This window comes from Sus scrofa, chromosome 1 (assembly GCF_054392235.1).
Source record: "Sus scrofa isolate SSC_HxYL_T2T_F1_AM1 chromosome 1, Sscrofa_HxYL_maternal_Yorkshire_Landrace_v2.0, whole genome shotgun sequence".
Classification (NCBI taxonomy): domain Eukaryota; kingdom Metazoa; phylum Chordata; class Mammalia; order Artiodactyla; family Suidae; genus Sus; species Sus scrofa.
The window spans coordinates 117,966,677-117,985,057 of NC_139383.1; the positions used below are offsets into that span (position 1 = coordinate 117,966,677).

The following is an 18,381-nucleotide window of genomic DNA, read 5'->3' on the forward strand; positions in this document are numbered from 1 at the left end:
GTACAGCAAAGTGATTCAGTTTTATATATATATATATACACACACACACACACACACACATATATACACATATATAATCTTTTCCAGATTCTTTTCTATTAGAAGATATTGCCTATAGTTCCCTGTGGGTCTATTTCTGTTTTGTATATAGGTTCATTTACATCATTTTTTAGATTTCACACGTAAGCGATATATGATATTTGTCTTTCTCTGTCTGACTTACTTCACTTAGTATGATAATCTCTAGGTCTATCCATTTTGCTGCAAATGGCACTATTTCATTCTTTTTTATCGCCGAATAGCATTCCATTGCGTGTATGTACCCCATCTTCTCTATCCATTTCTCTGGTCGATGGACATTTAGGTTGCTTCCATGCCTTGGCTATTGTAAATAGTGCTGCATTGAACACTGGAGTGCATCTATCTTTTCAAATAATGGTTTTCTCCAGAAATATGCCTGGGAGTGGGATTGCAGGCATTTGCCTCTTTCAATTTTTTAAAAAAATTGAACTTGTTTCACTGTTTTAATATGTAACAGAATTGCTGTTTAAATAAACCCAAACAAGACAAGTGCAACAATCAAAACTGTTATCTTATTTCCTGGGGCACCATCTTTATGGTTTACTTCCTAGTGACCTCAAGGATCCCTCTGCAAGGTCTGAATTCATTCCTCCCTGGCCTCTGCCTCATGTTCCACAGGGCACCACTCACTTGAGGGAGCCAAAAGACCACCATGCACTGATTCTTCAGGCTGAAGGATGGAGAAAGTTCAAGGGGAGGAAAGAGATGAAACAGAGAAGAAGAGAGCAGAGGCAGAGCCAGAGTGAGTATGAGGAGGATGGCTGGCAGCCACCTGGAAGTGGGACAAGGACTGCAATGTCTCTTGTGGACATCCAGCTCGGATGACTCCCCAGACCTTCCCTTCACTGAGTGTCTTCCTTCTTGGTCATGGCTCTTGGACTCTATGAGGAGCTTTGAGGCCCAGAAGCTTCTTCAGAGGGACTATTTATGAAATACAATTCAGCATCTAAACTCAGAATGAAGATTCATTGTCATGCATGGTGGCTGCCTCTGCCCTGGGCAGTGAACTTGGACCCATCCTGGGGGCTTGCTCCTCTCCATGGCCAGCATTGTGTGTGCACTTGTGTCCCCTTGTTGTCCCCAAAGTCATCAAGCTGCTGACTTACCAACAATCTATCCATTGTCATGTTTACCTGAATCTGTCAAATTGTACCATTATTGCTCTCAAGGAGTTTTCTAGCCTTCTTGAGGAAGTCTCTCAAGAAACTTGGCTCCTTATTTTAAAATCGCTTCATGACTTAGTGAAATTTGCCTTAAAATGTTGTCAACATTAAAAATTTTATTAAGATTATGCAGAAATGTGGAAATATGCTTATGATCCAGTGTTAGTTTCCAAAAAAAGTAGTAAACAAAATACAGTCTATTTATTTGTTGGTAACTGTAAATATTTTTTGTTGACTTGGACAAGAACAAAAATGGAAGGTATAAAAATGAAGTCACTGTTGGGTAGGATGGATTCACAGGCAGTTTTTTTCCTTCATAAGTTTCCTCTAAATAGCTTTGTATATAAAAATCACTTGGCTGAGATGTTTCTCTGCTCTAGTTCAATGTTTAAAGTTTCGTTTTCCATGCACGGAATAAATAAGCTACAAGGATACATTGTACAGCACAGGGAATACAGCCAATTTCTTACAACTTTAAATGGAGTACTGGATTACTGCTCTGCACACCTGAAACTAATATAATGTTGTAAGTCAACAATACCTCAAGGAAAAAAAAAGTTTTGTGTCCAGTCTTGGCAGATATGCTTTGTGCAGCATCAGACTCTCTGTTTAATCTTCGCAAGACCACCCTGCTGCTCTTACCCTGTGTGGTGGCCCACAGCACCATCTTTCACTTCCTGCATCTCCCCTATAGTCTGGACAATGGCTACAAGTTAGAAGTCTTCCTTCTGTAATTTTCTCTGCCCTCTTCCCCACTTGGCATTTCTCTTCTGCTGACAGCTAATTATATGAGACCTATTATGATGGAGTTTGTCTACTTCACTGCCTCTGAACTGATTTCCTTCCTATGAACTGGGCCTGTATCAACTTGTTTTTTCTCTCAGAGGTAGAATTAAGTCCAGGGATCCTTTTTATCAGACATGTCTGATGCCTCCACTAAAAACAAACAAACAACTCAAGAGTTACGAGCAACAGTACACTTTGTAATTTTGAAGTATAGTGTCCTTCCTAAACATCTCAAAAATTTTTACATGAAGAAGATATGATACATATATACAAAGGAATACTATTCAGCCATGATAAAGAATGAGATAATGCCACTTGTAGCAACGTGGATGGACCTAGAGATTATCATGCTAAGTGAAGTAAGTAGAAAGAGAAAGACAAATATCATATCACTTAGATGTGAAATCTAAAATATGACACAAGTGAACAAATCTATGAAGCAGAAACAAACTCAGAGACGAAGAGAACAAACTTCTGGTTGTCAAGTGGGATGGGGCTGGGAGACGGATAGAGTGGGAGGTTGGAGTTAGCAGATGTAAGCTATTATACATGGAATGGATAAACAATAAGGTCCTATTCTATAGCACAAAGAACTATATACAATGTCCTATGATAAACTCTAATGGAAAAGAATATTAAAAAAAAAGAGTGCTTATTAGAATTCTCACTGTGGCTCAGTGGGAACGAACCTGACAAGTATCCATGATGATGCAGGTTCAATCCCTGGCCTTGCTCAGTGGGTTAAGGATCCAGCATTACTGTGAGCTGTGGTGTAGATCACAGACATGGCTCGGATCCTGCACTGCTGTGGTGATGGCTGTGGCCAGAGGCTACAGGTCTGATTTGACTCCTAGCCTAGGAACTTCCATATGCTGCACATGTGGCCCTAAGAAGCCAAAAAAAAAAAAGTGTATATGTATAACTGAATCAGTTTGCTGTGCAGTAGAAATTAACACATTGTAAGTTTTTAAAATTTTTACACATTCTCACTGGACTTAAGTGCCACACAGTCTATGATAAAAATGGAAGGACCTAGGTATTGGAGGTATTTCCCCTTCCCCCCTCCTCCACCGAGGAAACAGAATTTGAAGAGTGAGCCCAAGTTTCTAATTAATTTCTGATTCTTTTTTTTTTTTCCTTTTTGTCTTTTTAGGACTGCACCCATGGCATATGGAAGTTCCCAGGCTAGGGGTTGAATCTGAGCTGTAGTTGCTGGCCACAGCAATGCGGGATCCGAGCCTTGTTTGTGACCTTTACCACAGCTCATGGCAACACCAGATCCTTAACCCACTGAGCAAGGCCAAGGATCAAATCCACATCTTCATGGATACTAATCGGGTTCATTAACGCTGAGCCACAATGGGAATTCCTGATTCTAATTTTCTGATTCTTTGAACATCCTTTAGGGATTCTCACTGTATCACTGTCATCATTTCTAGTGCTCCCAAAACCCTGTTAAGTAGAGAAAACAGAAATATGTAAAAGAGAAGTTTTGTATATCCATGTTAAAAAAAAAACAAAAAAAAAAACTAGGATGAAGGAGTTCCCTAGTGGCTCAGTGGGTTGAGGATCCAACATTGTCACTGTTATGATGCAAGTTCAGTCCCTGGCATGGGAACTTCCACATGCTGCGTGTGAGGCTAAAAAAGAAAAAAAAAACTATGATTTTCAGACAGAAGTAATCTAGTTGTAACTTATTCTATTACAGAGTGAACCCCAAACTCAATGTGGAGTGGGATGGACATGAAGATCTTATCTTAGCACCATAGTTAAGATTTCTTTACTGGTCTCTCCACAGGGAAGTATCTCTCCTTTGCTGGTTGTGTTGTCTTGGGTGACAGAACTATGAGACCCTGGCTGTCTACCTTCTCTCTGCTGGTCACCAGATACACCTGAGCCCTTTCTCAGGGCTTGAAAGGAAGCTGGATCCTTGCCAGAGCTGGCCTCTGGCCACAAGGCAACTCAACCTGAATGATCTATGGGGAAACTCATTGACCTTCACCTGTCCAGGCTACAAAGCCAGCAATGTTGTCTGCACCAGGCTTCCAGCCCCCTGGGCTCTCTGACTGGCACTGGAGCTAAAACAAGATGGCCCAGCTCAGGGTGCAAAGTCCAGCTGGCTGAGGAGCAAAAAAATCATACCATACGTTCCCAGTAGCCTATAACCAGGGGAGGGAAGATAAAGCCAAGTTGACATGCCAGCATCTAAGCGTTGTTTGCCAGATTTCTTTGAAAGGAATTGCAATGAGGGATCAGCTCATAAATTCCTGCAATTGCAGAAAATGAGAGCATCCAAGCAAGAGGAAATTACCGGCTTATGCCAATAGTATGCAGCATCTCTGAGCTCAGGAATACCTCCCAGCCCCAAGGTTCTTGTGATTGGGCATTTCCTGTGGGAAAGTAATTCTGAGTCTACTGGTTTAGAAGGCATCATTGTTTCAGTAGGGAGACTGGTTTGTTATGACAAAAGCTACGATCTTTGGGAGGGAGGCCCCAATGGGTAGAATTGTGGGGAGAGTGATACTTGGAAATCTCCACTCATTCTTTTCATAAGGTTCACAGAATTTGCTGTGATTGCACAAACCAGAGAAGCTGGTGGGGTTGCCCAAACTAAGAACTACAGGATGGAAGATTTCCCCTACAGCCAATTGAGATCTTTCCACAGCAGAAAACTACATTTACATAGTGCTCATATGTGCCACTGTGCTAAGCTCTTTACATGGCCTAGCTCATTATATTTTTCCCCCCTATTGCTCCTTGGGGTATACTTATTTTTTTAGCCTTCACCTCTTTAACGTAGCTTTTTAGCCACACCTGCAGCATGTGGACGTTCCTAGGCCAGGGATTGAACTCCACCCACAGTAGTGACAATGCTGCACCCTTAACTGCTAGGCCGCCAGGGAACTCCTTCATCTCTTTACAAAGTAGGAAAATGGAGACTCAGAGAGGTTAAGTGACTCACTCAAGGTCACACAGGTGGTGAGTGGTGGAGTTGAGTGGTCAAGTGCAGTTCATTTGATGCCAAAGCTCTTCCCCCAAGCCATGTGGCCTTCCTAAGCCTTGGCGGAAGTTGTCAGAATCAATATTAGGGCTATCTGCTTTAGGCTGGCCCCTGTGAACTTGCTGGAATGTGGTCTGTGACTGCATTTTGGTTTAAAAGACAGGGGTGAGAGAGGACAGAGCTACAGACTGACCACAAGAAGAACAGAATATGGACCAAACCTCTGAGGTTAGAGGAGAGTGGATCCAACCAGCAGGTATGAAAGGAGAGATGGACATAGAAAGCTTAAGCTATTATAGTCTAATTCTACCTCCTAAGCAGTCTTGGTGTCAGCAAACCATGGTTTTCAAAATAATTTACTTGGAATGAGGTAAAACATACTGCACCAAAGTTTACTTTCATTTAACATGCTAACTTTCCCTGTACATAGGATTTTGATTTATTTGCACTTGTATCAATCATGCAGAGTGCTTTCTAAAAGTCCTGCTGACAAGCCGCAAAGAAGCAGCTGAGGGATTCCAGGGACAAGTAATTGGTCCAGCATCACAGGTTACCACGGTAACTGGCGGCAGGGGCCAGATAAGAACTTTTGGTCCCTTGGTGGAATTTAGATTTCATTTTCTTAGGTTAGTAAACCATGGCTGAGATCAAGACACTAATCCCCAGGGGCTGTAAGAATCAAGTGCCTAGAACACACCCTCACACCATGCACCAAAATAAACTCCAAATGGCTGAAAGACTTAAATATACGACAGGACACCATCAAACTCCTAGAAGAAAACATAGGCAAAACACTCTCTGACATCAACATCATGAATATTTTCTCAGGTCAGTCTCCCAAAGCAATAGAAATTAGAGCAAAAATAAACCCATGGGACCTCATCAAACTGAAAAGCTTTTGCACAGCAAAGGAAACCAAAAAGAAAACAAAAAGACAACTTACAGAATGGGAGAAAATAGTTTCAAATGATGCAACTGACAAGGGCTTAATCTCTAGAATATACAAGCAACTTATACAACTCAACAGCAAAAAAACCAATCAACCAATGGAAAAATGGGCAAAAGACCTGAATAGACATTTCTCCAAGGAAGATATACAGATGGCCAACAAACACATGAAAAAATGCTCAACATCGCTGATTATAAGAGAAATGCAAATCAAAACTACCATGAGATACCACCTCACACCAGTCAGAATGGCCATCATTAATAAATCCACAAATAACAAGTGCTGGAGGGGCTGTGGAGAAAAGGGAACCCTCCTGCACTGCTGGTGGGAATGTCAACTGGTACAGCCACTATGGAGAACAGTTTGGAGATACCTTAGAAATCTATACATAGAACTTCCATATGACCCTGCAATCCCACTCTTGGGCATCTATCCAGACAAAGCTCTACTTAAAAGAGACACATGCACCCGCATGTTCATTGCAGCACTATTCACAATAGCCAGGACATGGAAACAAGCCAAATGTCCATCGACAGATGATTGGATTCGGAAGATTTGGTATATATACACAATGGAATACTACTCAGCCATAAAAAAGGATGACATCATGCCATTTGCAGCAACATGGATGGAACTAGAGAATCTCATACTGAGTGAAATGAGCCAGAAAGACAAAGACAAATACCATATGATATCACTTATAACTGGAATCTAATATCCAGCACAAATGAACATCTCCTCAGAAAAGAAAATCATGGACTTGGAGAAGAGACTTGTGGTTGCCTGATGGGAGGGGGAGGGAGTGGGAGGGATCGGGAGCTTGGGCTTATCAGACACAACCTAGAATAGATTTATAAGGAGATCCTGCTGAATAGCATTGAGAACTATGTCTAGATACTCATGTCACAACAGAAGAAAGGGTGGGGGAAAAAACTGTAACTGCAATGTATACATCTAAGGATGACCTGACCCCCTTGCTGTACAGTGGGAAAAAAAAAAAAAAAACAATTACAAAAAAAAAAAATAAATTTACACATATTAAAAAAAAAAAAAAAAAGAATCAAGTGCCAAGCACAGGTAAGGCAAACAACAGGCACTCAATAAATGTTAGTTCTCCTCCCACTAGCCTTTACTTTAGCCCTATTCAAAGAAGCATTTCTAATGGAGTGACACTATTTGAAGAGTTAATTTTTACCTTAAGAAATAAAAATCTCGGAGTTCCCGTCGTGGCACAGTGGTTAACGAATCCGACTAGGAACCATGAGGTTGCGGGTTCGGTCCCTGCCCTTGCTCAGTGGGTTAATGATCCGGCGTTGCCGTGAGCGGTGGTGTAGGTTGCAGACGCGGCTCGGATCCCGCGTTGCTGTGGCTCTGGCGTAGGCCGGTGGCTACAGCTCCGATTCAACCCCTAGCCTGGGAACCTCCATATGCCGCGGGAGGGGCCCAAGAAATAGCAACAACAACAACAACAACAAAAGACAAAAAGACAAAAGACAAAAAAAAAAAAAAAGAAAAGAAATAAAAATCTCTATACTCTAACCCTTGTGCCTGAAAGGTCAATGATTAGCTTGTGTAAAGGGCAAGAGGAGGGAGTTCCCATCGTGGCTCAGCAGTTAGTGAACCTGACTGGTATCCATGAGGTTGCAGGTTCGATCCCTGGCCTCACTCAGTGGGTTAAGGATTGGACGTTGCCCTGAGTTGTGGTGTAGGTTGAAGACGCAGCTCAGATCTGGCATTGCTGTGGTGTAGGCTGGCGGCTATAGCTGCTATTTGACCCCTAGCCTGGGAACCTCCACATGCCACAGGCATGGCCCTAAAAAGACATAAAACAAAACAAAACAAAAAAAGGAGCCTGGTATTAGCTGTGCAATTCAAAGGTTTTATGAAGTCACAGGATCTAATCCTTACATTGCTGACACTTCCCCTCACGGCCCCAGGACAGACTGGAATCCTCCCAGTTATATATCAACCTTCCATCAAACTTACTACAATCATAATTATATAGTTATTTATGAGATACTTTGTTTTATGTTGACACACTCTCCGAAAGGAAGGACTATGCCTAACACAGTGCCTGGCACATAAAGGGTGAATGAATGAATGAATGAACAGGAGAGTTTCTATCCACCTCATCTCCTTCCAGCCATATATCAATTCTGTCAATGACCCAGGGGCCAAGATGACAATCTGCACTTTGGAAACAAGAATACTGGAGTTCAGAGAGGTGACACCACTCAAGGCCATTGGGTAAGTGGTGGGGCAGACACTTTGGTCCAGACCTCTTGACACACCCCTCTGGCCTTTGACTCATCAGCCTCACCCTAGTGTCGATATAGACAGTGACATTTTAGAAAGGCTCTCTGCTCCCTGGAGCCTTCTGGGTGTGTCATCTGGTGCCAACTTTTGAGTGCTGAAGGTCCACTTTCTACCCTAATCCACTGAGTGATGGGGTTGTTTATCAGCTGACAAGAGCCACATCTGCTTGCTGGCAAAGCCAGTGCACTATGCTCAGTCACAGAGGCCTGAGGAAACCCCTGGCAGGGAGGGTTTCCAGAGCTGGGGGTCTTAAGCTGGTTAGATTTGTGCTGTTTCTTGGGTGGTAGGAGGCAGAGGCTTGATATTCGGCTTCGACATTTTAGAAGTCTGGTGATTCTATTCACTTTGGTTTGTGTTCACCCTCTCTGATACCCTAAAATTAAAAAAAAAAAATTTCACTCTTATAAGTCAATTATACTTCAAACAAGTAAACAAACTCACAGAAAAAGAGATCAGATTTCTGGTTACCAGAGGTGGGGATTGGGGGATTGGATGAAGGCAGTCAAAAGGTACAAATTGCAGTCATAAGAGAAATAAATACCAAGGATGTAGTACAACATGAATAACAGAATGAACACTGCTGTATATTATGTGGGAACATGGCAAGAGTAACTCTGGAGTTCTCATCACAAGGAAAACCATTTTTTTCTTTTCTTTTGTATATCAGATGATGGGTGTTCACTAAATTACACATATTGCGAAAATCATTTCACAATATGTGCAATTCAAATCACTATGCGGTACATCTTAAACCTATACAGTACTAATGACATCGCAATCAAACGAGAAGAAAAAAATTCTCTTAAAGTGCTTAGAACACTTGGGTCTCCATTTATGTTCTCAATTCTCTTTTAATTGCTCTCTGTTCCTTACTAATTAACCAGGTTTTTGATCTAGTTACGCAATGACCATCCTTGATCCCCTCCTTTCTGTCCATTAAACTCTGTTCACAATCTTGCCTTGCTCTTCTATTAAACCTATCCCCCTTTTAAACTTTTCCATCCCTGGGGATCTCTGGGGAACACTTAGAGGTGCATGTTCAAGACTTACTGTTTAGCTAGACATAATGGGAAAACACGTGGAGTGGGAGTAACAAGATGCATGTGCCCGGCCCAGTTTCCCTTGAACTAAGCTGTGAGATGTGGAGTGAGTGACTTCGCTTGCATGGTGTGCCTCTCCGAACCTACAGTGGCTCCTCCCCAACCTCTTGGGTTCCTCTAGTACAGTTCATCTTCTGAAGACCTTGATGACGCATCAGACACATGGATGTCTTAAGAACTACAGTGCAACACTCACTTGCTCACCTCCCTGGAGGTATGGCATTTGATTAGAAGCTGCAGGCAGAAAAGGTCATCCTTAAGTCTACCATGGTCTAAAAGGGCTTGTAACAAGATCATCTTTGTAACTACTTCCTTAAAAAGATTTCAAAGCCCTTTATTATCTCAACAAAAGCTGAGCAGATAGGGACAGGACAGTAGCGCTCCTTGAAATGTGGGTGGCACGTGCTTCCTGGAGGCTTTCAAGCAGAAAAGCTGATCTATTCCTCCAAAACTACAGACAAAAGTGGCTTCACTGGTCACTGAGGCCAGCCTGAGAGGCCACTTAAGGGTCAGCACAGACCTGAGAGAGGTGAGGCTGGTCAGGTCGCCATGGCCAAGAGGAGAGAGCAAGATGGTCCAGGTCACCAAACCAGGGTTCATGTACCAGGGCTGGGGTTGGGCAGCCTTCAGCAGACCATGTGATCTGTAGGCAGCAGGGAGCCGAGAGAACAGGCAGGGTCACAGAGCAGGAAGGAGACAGAGCCCACAAGGGGAGCAGGGCAGACAGGTTCTGAAGGCCCAAGGAAGCCAGAAGCACGGTAGTGGGAAGAGCAGGCAGCAGTAACAGCAGCAGGAAGATTTAGTGAGTGCTGGGGGCAGCAGTGTGTTAAGACCTTTGAGGTAACAACTGAACATGGACTAAATACAGAGGGGATTAGAACCACTGGTATAGGGTGTAAATACATCTTTACATCCAGTCCTATAAGAAATACAAAAGAATACAGATGTGTGAGGAAAGTGGGCAGAAATGAGCAACAGGTGATGCTAATATTCCCTGGAAACAGAACTCAGACTCTGATCTAAACCAAGATGCAAAATGCCTGGTACAGAGCCTTACACCAACTAAGGTGCTCAATATTCAATGTAAGTCCTTTTCATCCACTGCTACCCCAGAGAAGCCCCCTACCCCAGCTTCCTAGAGAACGGATTGATAGTACGAACTATTATGAGCCTTGTCGACTTATCTCTTATGAGAGGAAAGTCTAACCGCTTAGTAAAGTTCTTCTAGTTATTTATTCTATTTATCTATATTTCTATTTCACTGTGATATTGACCCATTAATTTCTTTGCGTTAAATTTCGGGGGTAAGATCTTAGAAGGACGCGCTGTAGAGTCCGCAGAAATTCTGAATTTGAATGCAGCCCCCTCCCCCGCGCAGCTGCCTCGTCCAGTCCCCTAAGATGTGCCCAGTCCAGGTAGGCACACGACTGGGACCCAGAAAGAGGCTCTTGTCCAGATGGCCTTGTACCTAGGGGGCTTCTCAGTAAGGACAGTGAAAGACCAAGGCCGTGGCGTCCCTACACGCATCCTCCCGGATGGGGCTGAGGCAGGCGGATCTCTCCCACTCCTGCCCGCGGCTTCTACCGAGAACTGGGTTCCCAGGTCAGCCCCGGCCGGAGGAGCGCGGTGCCGCTGCCCGGTGCGGGAGCCGCTGAAGTCAGGGTTACAACTCACCTTGGAACTGGGGCACCAGACCTCCTGTAGGCAGGGCGTTCTCCCCCCTACCGGATGACATCATGTGTTTGGGGCTGGGTCGCTCCATAAAAGCAGCCGGCGGGGAGCCAGGAGCCCAAAGAACAGACGTGCTCTGCAGGGCGCCCGGGCCGTGCGCACGAGGTTCCCGTGCGAGCCCCGCCGACCCCAGAGCCCGAGACGGAGAGTGAGGAGCCCAGCCGCCGGCAGCCCGCGTCTGGCCCCGAGAAGCCGCCTGAAGATGCCCCGCCGCAACCTACACGCGGCTGCCGTCCTCCTGCTCCTGGTCTTAAAGGAACAGCCTTCCAGCCCAGCCCCACTCAACGGTAAAGTTCCTGCCTCTTTTTTTGCTAACAATCTCGAGCGCCAAGTCACACCTGAAAAGATTTCCCACAGGGCTTTTTAATAATAAAGTAAAACTATTTGCGGGGAGCCGGGAAGGACCTGCATGGCCTCAAATAGCACGTTTTTTACAAGGGATGCTTCGTTTTCCTTTGGAATGGAGGATCAACTCTGGTTTGGGGGGCGCGGGGTGGGGGGGGGCACGTTCCTGTGTTCTCGGAGCACACCCCCCCCCCCCGGCCCCCGCAGCTCTGGAGAGGTGGCTTTGGGAATTTGCTAAGTGGGGAGGAGAAGGAGAACCAGGATTTAAAATATTGTGCCCCCGCGCTGATCCACGTGCAGATGGTGAAGTGACTGGGGGATTCTGAGCCGCTTCTTTACCAGGGTGGGTTTGCCCAGAGGTGGGTGCTATTCTTTGGAGAAGAGACTCTTTACCATTAAGTTTTACCTCCAAGTCAAAGGGGTGATGCATCCTATCTGTAATCATTGTTTTCTTCCAGAAGGGCTCTACTATTCTGAAGGTCCACGTGTGTGTACGTGCAGTCAGGCGAGCATACACGCCTTATTTCTGAGTGTAATTAGGGCTTTTAATCCTGAAGGGCTGGAGGCTGGTGGTGCCCAGCCAGTAGCAGGAGGGGGTGGAGGGGCCTCAGGTCTGGGTGGTGAGTTGCAGGTGAGGAGCCAAGGTCAAGGCTTTTCCCTGCCTCTCCACAGTTGGGTGAGTGCTTTTCTGGGGGAGTAGATGGTGACTTGTGGAAACTTAGAGTGATGGATGGTGGCTCCTGACCTTGACAGAGTTTGCCCCAAGTTGTAAGGACATTTGTAGGTGTGACCATTCCTGGACTCAGGCTAGGTTGAAACATTTATAAAAGGGCCCCAAATGACTAGTTTGGCTGAAAATTCATCCTCCCAGGCTGGGGCCCCTCCCCTCAGCCCTCTCCTCTTGGAGGATATGGTGCCCAGGGGTTGGGGGTGGGGAGGAGGGGGTAGGGGGTGAGGAGCTAGGGGCAGGCTGCAGGGGGAGCCCGGCTGTGTAGGCAGCTTTGCTGTCCCTCTTAATTCACTTGGAGCCCACCCACCTGGCATGATATGTTTGGTAGTATCTCCCTCCTCTAGCTGGGAGAAATAGACAGTAGGTGGGAGAAAGGAGTTACAGAAATGTGGAAATTAATTTTTAAAACTGCGAACTTTAGCATGTATTCCCTTTTCACTAGAAACCTCCCTTTTAGCTCCAAGAGGAGATTGGGGGGGGGGGTGAGCAGAAAATCCCCTCTGCTTCCATTGCTCCCCCCCTCCCCCTCCTCCTTGCCCTTCTCTTGGGCTTTGGGAACTTTGTAATTTAAAAAAAATAAAATAAAAAAAAATAAAACTGCTTTCATCCCCCACTGAGTAGCCAGCCTGCTTACTCCTTGATTCTAAGAACACAGCTTTTATTCTGTTACTCCTCAGGCAGTTTTCTTGAATTTTTAATTGCCTCAGGTTACAAGGTCAAAAGCAAAAATCACTGAGGTGTAGAGTATCAGCAGTAACCCCAGGTTCAGGGTGGGGGTGGGGTTAAGCTGGGCCCTGGAGTGAGCATGTGGTCTGCCCTTTGCCTGGAGCACTTAAACATCCAGCTGTTGGCATTGGTGAACTTCAGGGTTAGGGAGGAAGGGAGCATAGTAGGGTGAAGTCAAAACATCTTCCAGAAACAACCTTGGAATTCTTAGTTGCTGTAGGGCAACATTTCAATGAATTCTGCGGCACCTGCTTTACCTAAACCTGATGTAGAGAGCTGGGCAGTCTTGGGCTGCCCGGATGAATGTTGGTTACTCTGAGAAGATTCTAACACCCAGGAAAGGAAGCAGGCAGGACCCTGAACACCTGACCTGGATCTTTGGAAATAGCATTTCCTCTGCAAGCACCCAGGACACTCTCCCTCACTAGTATAAGCTGGGTCTGCAGGTTCTAACAGGCATCCAGCTGAGCCTCCCAGGTTTCCAGATGAACAGATGACCTTCTTGGAAAGGAGCATTGTCCTCAGGAAGCTACTGAGGTGTAACCGCAGGGACCTTGGTCTGGCCTATCTGTGGGGTCAGTTTAACTCTGTGAAGCCCCTTGCCCTTAAAGCTAGAGGTAGGAAACCAGGAGGGGCCATTTCCAAGTAAAGAAAACACACATGTACACACACACAATCCCTTTATTTTTTTTTTACACACTCCCTTTATAAAGTCTTCCTGACTTCACTTCTCAGCGGACGATGAACCAGGCTGGGCCCTGACCTTCATCTAGTGAAACCCCCTGACTCAGACCACCCTCCCCTTCATTTTTTGGTGCCTCTCATCCCCAGACTCCAGCTTCTGAGCGCCTCCAAGACACTGCCATTTATATCGAAAGCGCCGTGTCTTGAGGGCCAAGCAGGCTCACTCAGAGAAAGGTAGGACAGGAAAGATGGCTCAGATGCTGCTGCTTTTTAAGAACAAGTCTCCACTGGAGTTCCCACTGTGGCTTAGTGGTTAAGGAATCTGCCTAGTAACCATGAGGTTGTGGGTTCGATCCCTGGCCTCGCTCGGCAGGTTAAGGATCTGGCGTTGCCGTGAGCTGTGGTGTAGGTTGCAGACGCGGCTTGGATCCCACGTTGCTGTGGCTGTGGCTACAGCTCCGATTCAACCCCTAGCCTGGGAACCCCCATATGCCACGAGTGCAGCCCTGAAAAGCAAAAAAACAAAAACAAACACAAAAAAACAAGTCCCCAGTTCTGTGTCCCCATCTGAGCTCTACAGTCCCACATGTCCCCTCTATCACACACACCCCTGTGCTTTCCAGAGTGTTGTGCTGCTGCCTCATCTGAGAATGAGAGCTTCAACAATAGGGGAAACCTCAGCTCAGTGAACTTTGGGGAAAATTGCAGAAGATGTAGGCTTTTAGGGCTATGATTTGATTTTGGTGCAGGTGCAATTAAAATTTCTGGCCAAGGCAGGACTGCTCAGAGGTAGCAAATGTGTTTCCTGGTGCCCTCCAGGATCACCAAGTGGCCTGTGTCTCTCCAGGAAAGTAATGGATAAACTTCCCTGTTATTTGTGAAATTTTACGTTCTGGGTCTCCAAGCGTTCTGCCGGGCTAAGCGGCAATAATCTGGCTTCCTCTGCCTCTGAAATCTGTAGTTGTGTGTTCATAGAAACCTTCAGAAAAACTGCTGAAGGAAATGTTCAGAAAAAGGTTTGAAGTCTTCCGTAGTTTAGTTCCAAAGCCATGCCTTTTCATCCCTTTTCACTATTGTTTCAGCAAAAGGCTGGCAGTAAACTTAGGGGTCACATGCGGGTTTGGTTTCCCCATGGCTCTTAATGTCTTCATCCAATTGCTAATTCAGAGGAGGTTCATGTGGGGACTATTCATCCCTGATCCATAGCAGGTTTCAGGGCGTCTGTGGCGTCCTGGGTACCATCACCCTCAGCATTGTTGCCACAAACATTTTGTATTAGTTATGCTATGCGTTTTGCATAACTAATTGGCCCATAAGGCAATTCTGCTGTAGAAAATAATGAAAAGTAAAAGAGGGACATCAAAAAGGACATAATGAAACATAAGAAATAAAATTTCAAAGGCTTTATTGTGAAATACAAAATATTTGAATACATTTAAAATATGTGTAGATCATGGCAATACTGTACAATTGACTGATTTATTTTGTGGGTTGTACTGAAGTGTTTGTCTTCCATGTCTTTCATTTATAGTATTTTATACACTTTTTTGGTTTGGTGATTCATCTTTGTTCCGCATCACATTTTTTCTTGCTTGCTAACATTTCTTCCTTCTTTAAAAGAGGTACCAGGAGTTTCTGTTGTGGCACAGCGGAAAACAAATCCGACTAGGAACCATGAGGTTTTGGGTTCAATCCCTGGCCTTGCTCAGTGGGTCAAGGTTCTGGCGTTGCTGTGGCTGTGGCGTAGGCCGGCAGCTGTAGCTCCGCTTAGATCCCTAGCCCGGGAACCTCCATATGCCACAAGTGGGGCCCTAAAAAGACAAAAGACAAAAAAAAAAAAAAAAAAAGGAGGTATTAGTTTCCAAATACTAACATGCATGTTTGCACCTGAGCTCTCTATTGAGCTGTGAGAGCCTCTATATTGTGGTCTATTCTTGGCATCTTGACGTATGTCCATTGATAGATGTACCAAAGTCCTGTGGGCAATGTTGCCTCAACTCTGCATCTTCAAGGCCCTTGGCCTCTTTCTCCTCCAAAGTAGTGTGTTTCAAAATAAGAAAGCAAATTTTAGGGCAAATCATCATCATCGGTCAGCTGAATAAAGCCATCAATAATGAAACTACTGGAAGAAATGCTCACTCATTTCAACCTGTGGAAACCCAACTATCAAACCCCCCGCTGTCGACCAGTTTTTTATTTTTTGGTCTTTCACAGCAAAATTGCCTTATGGCCAATTAATCAGGCAGCAAAAATGCTTGTGGCAAATATGTTTATGGTAAAGAAGCTTACGGTAAAACAAACAAACAAACAAAAAACAGGAGTTCCCTTAGGGACTCAGCTGGTTAAGAACCTAATTAGTATCCATGAGGATTCAGGTTCGATCCCTGGCCTTGCTCAGTGGGTTAAGGATCTGGCGTTGCTGGGAGCTGCAGCATAAGTCACAGACACAATTGGGATTCTGGCATTACTATGGCTGTGGCATAGGCTGACAGCTGCAGCTCCAATTAGACCCCTAGCCTGGAACTTCCACATGCCGTAGATGCAGCCCTAAAAACAAAAACAAACTCGGCACAGTTCTATGGACCTCCTGACATTAACCATACATAAAATAGAGGGGCTAAGCCTATGGGCATGTTTATGGGGGAATGGTCCATAGTACTTATCAGATACTCTAAGGAGTCTAGACTCCCCTCTCTATCCCAAAAGTTGAGAAGGAGATGCCAGGATTCTCTAAGCTCATGGGAAGTGGTGGGAAATATGGAGACTCTTCTTAGCAGGCACTAATCTTCCACTTCCCTTCGTGGACTTTCATCTCTTCATCGCTAAAGCCGGGTGATGGGCTGTAGGTGTGTGAAAAAGCCCTCCATCCTTCTCTCTCAGAGTGGGATGTCAACAAATCATGCCTAAACCAAAACAAATCATGAAGACACAGTACAGGCATGTCTTATAAAGCCAAAAGGGTCATTTCCAAAGAATTCACAGTGGTTTGCCATCAGCAGCAGGAAAGAGGCTAGGGGATGTCAGGGGACAAATATTTTTGTAAAGAGCCTTGTAGAACCACCTGACTCTTTAAATCATGTGTAATTTGAAAAAATTACCAATTGAATTTGGAAAGTTAAAAATGAGGCCAAGAATTGGAACAGAAAAACAACAACAACAACAACAACAACAAATGGGCAATTAATCCAGCTTAATCAACAGCTTTAAAAGAAAAAAAAAAAGCTTAAAAAGAAAAAAACAAGCAAAATCCTCTCTTAGTGTTTAAAAACCCACCATCGGCTTGAGTAGGAAGTGCCCAGGTGTGATAAATGACCACCACGTGGCTGGTCAGGTAGGTTTTACTGCAAATCAATTTCCAAGAGAGAAAGGAGATGGGCGTCCTTTTCTCTGGCAGCTGGATCCTGGTGCCCCAAGCATCCTGGAGGCTCTGGGAGAAGCTGGGAGACAGGGACCTAGGTGTTGAACAGCCAGCTCACAGTTGCTCTGAGAAACAGTTTTTCTGACACAGACTCTGAAAAAGTTTTTTATTTAAAAATTGTTTTCATCCAGTTTTGAGATAGAATTGACATACAGCACTGTGTAAGTGTAAGGCACGCAGCATCACGATTTGACTTATGTACATCATGAAATGATCGTCACAATAAGCTTAGTGAACATCCATCATCTCATATGGATGTAAAATTACATAGAAAAGAATCTTTCCCTTGTGATGAGAGCTCCTAGGATTTACTTGGAACAATTTTCATATGTAATGCACAGTAGTGTTCATTATATTTATCATCGTGAACATCACATCCCTAGTACTTATTTAGCTTGTAATTGGGGGTTAGGACATTTTCATCACCTTCATCCAATGCCCCCTTCCCTCACCCCTGCTTCTTCTCATAATATGATCTCTTTTTCTAGGAGTTTGTTTTTGAAGTATAATTGACCTACAACACTATGGCAGTTCCTGTTATACAACATAGAGATTTTTTTCTATACATTTAAAATAAGGGAGTTCCTGTCATGGTGCAGTGGATACGAATCCAACTAACATCCATGAGGATGCGGGTTCGACCCCTGGCCTTGCTCAGTGGGTTTAAGAATCCAGCGTTGCCGTGGTGTATGTAGGTCACGGACGCAGCTCAGATCTGGCGTTGCTGTGGCCGTGGCGTAGGCTGGCAGCTACAGCTCCAATTCGACCCTTAGCCTGGGAACCTCCATATGCCATGGGTGCTGCCCTAAAAAGCAAAAAAATAAAAAAAGTCACCATCCAAAGATATTACATAGTTATTGACTATATTCTCCACACTGTACATTTCATATTGGTGACTAATTTATTTTGCAACTGGAAATTTGTACCTTAATCTCCCTTACCTATTCTTCCCCCATGTACCTCTCCTTTGGCAACCACCTGTTTGCTCTCTGGATCTATAATTTGTTTCTGTTTTGTTATGTTTGTTTATTTGTTTTTTTGGTTTTTTTAGATTTCACATGTAAGTTAAACCATACATTAGTTGTCTTTCTCTGTCTGACTTATTTCACTAAGCATAATACCCTCTAGGTCCATCCATGTTGTTGCAAATAAGAATATTTCATTCTTTTTATGGCTGAGTAGTATTTTACTATATATATATCTTCTTTATCCATTCATCTATTGATGGGCACCTGGGTTGCTTCCATGTCTTGGCTGTTGTAAATAATGCTGCAGTGAACACGGGGGTGAAGAGATCTTTCCTAATCAATGTTTTTGTTTTCTCTGAACAAATTCCTGGGAGTGGAATTGC

General features: G+C 44.4%; 2 protein-coding genes and 1 long non-coding RNA gene across 11 annotated transcripts in view; 1 reads left to right on the forward strand and 2 right to left on the reverse strand.

Annotated features, from left to right (window-relative positions):
- Positions 1–18,381, reverse strand: part of APH1B (aph-1 homolog B, gamma-secretase subunit) — a 213,727-nt gene that overhangs the window by 88,570 nt on the left and 106,776 nt on the right. The gene's annotated exons all lie outside the window — the stretch shown is intronic.
- LOC110260967 (uncharacterized) lies at positions 7,839–11,350 on the reverse strand. Its single transcript, XR_002344615.2, has 2 exons — positions 11,071–11,350; positions 7,839–8,669 (listed from the first exon to the last, which is right to left on the reverse strand). It is a non-coding gene; the product is annotated as an uncharacterized LOC110260967 (long non-coding RNA).
- Positions 11,067–18,381, forward strand: part of CA12 (carbonic anhydrase 12) — a 61,521-nt gene continuing 54,206 nt past the window's right edge. For 3 of the 4 annotated variants that reach the window (XM_021094163.2, XM_021094165.2, XM_084967635.1), the window contains exon 1: positions 11,259–11,414. In XM_021094163.2, coding sequence (XP_020949822.2) covers positions 11,330–11,414 — 85 coding nt within the window. In that variant the 5' untranslated portion in view covers positions 11,259–11,329. Of the gene's footprint in view, positions 11,201–11,232; positions 11,415–18,381 lie in introns of those variants that run through there. The other variant, XM_084967638.1, reaches the window with a different exon arrangement.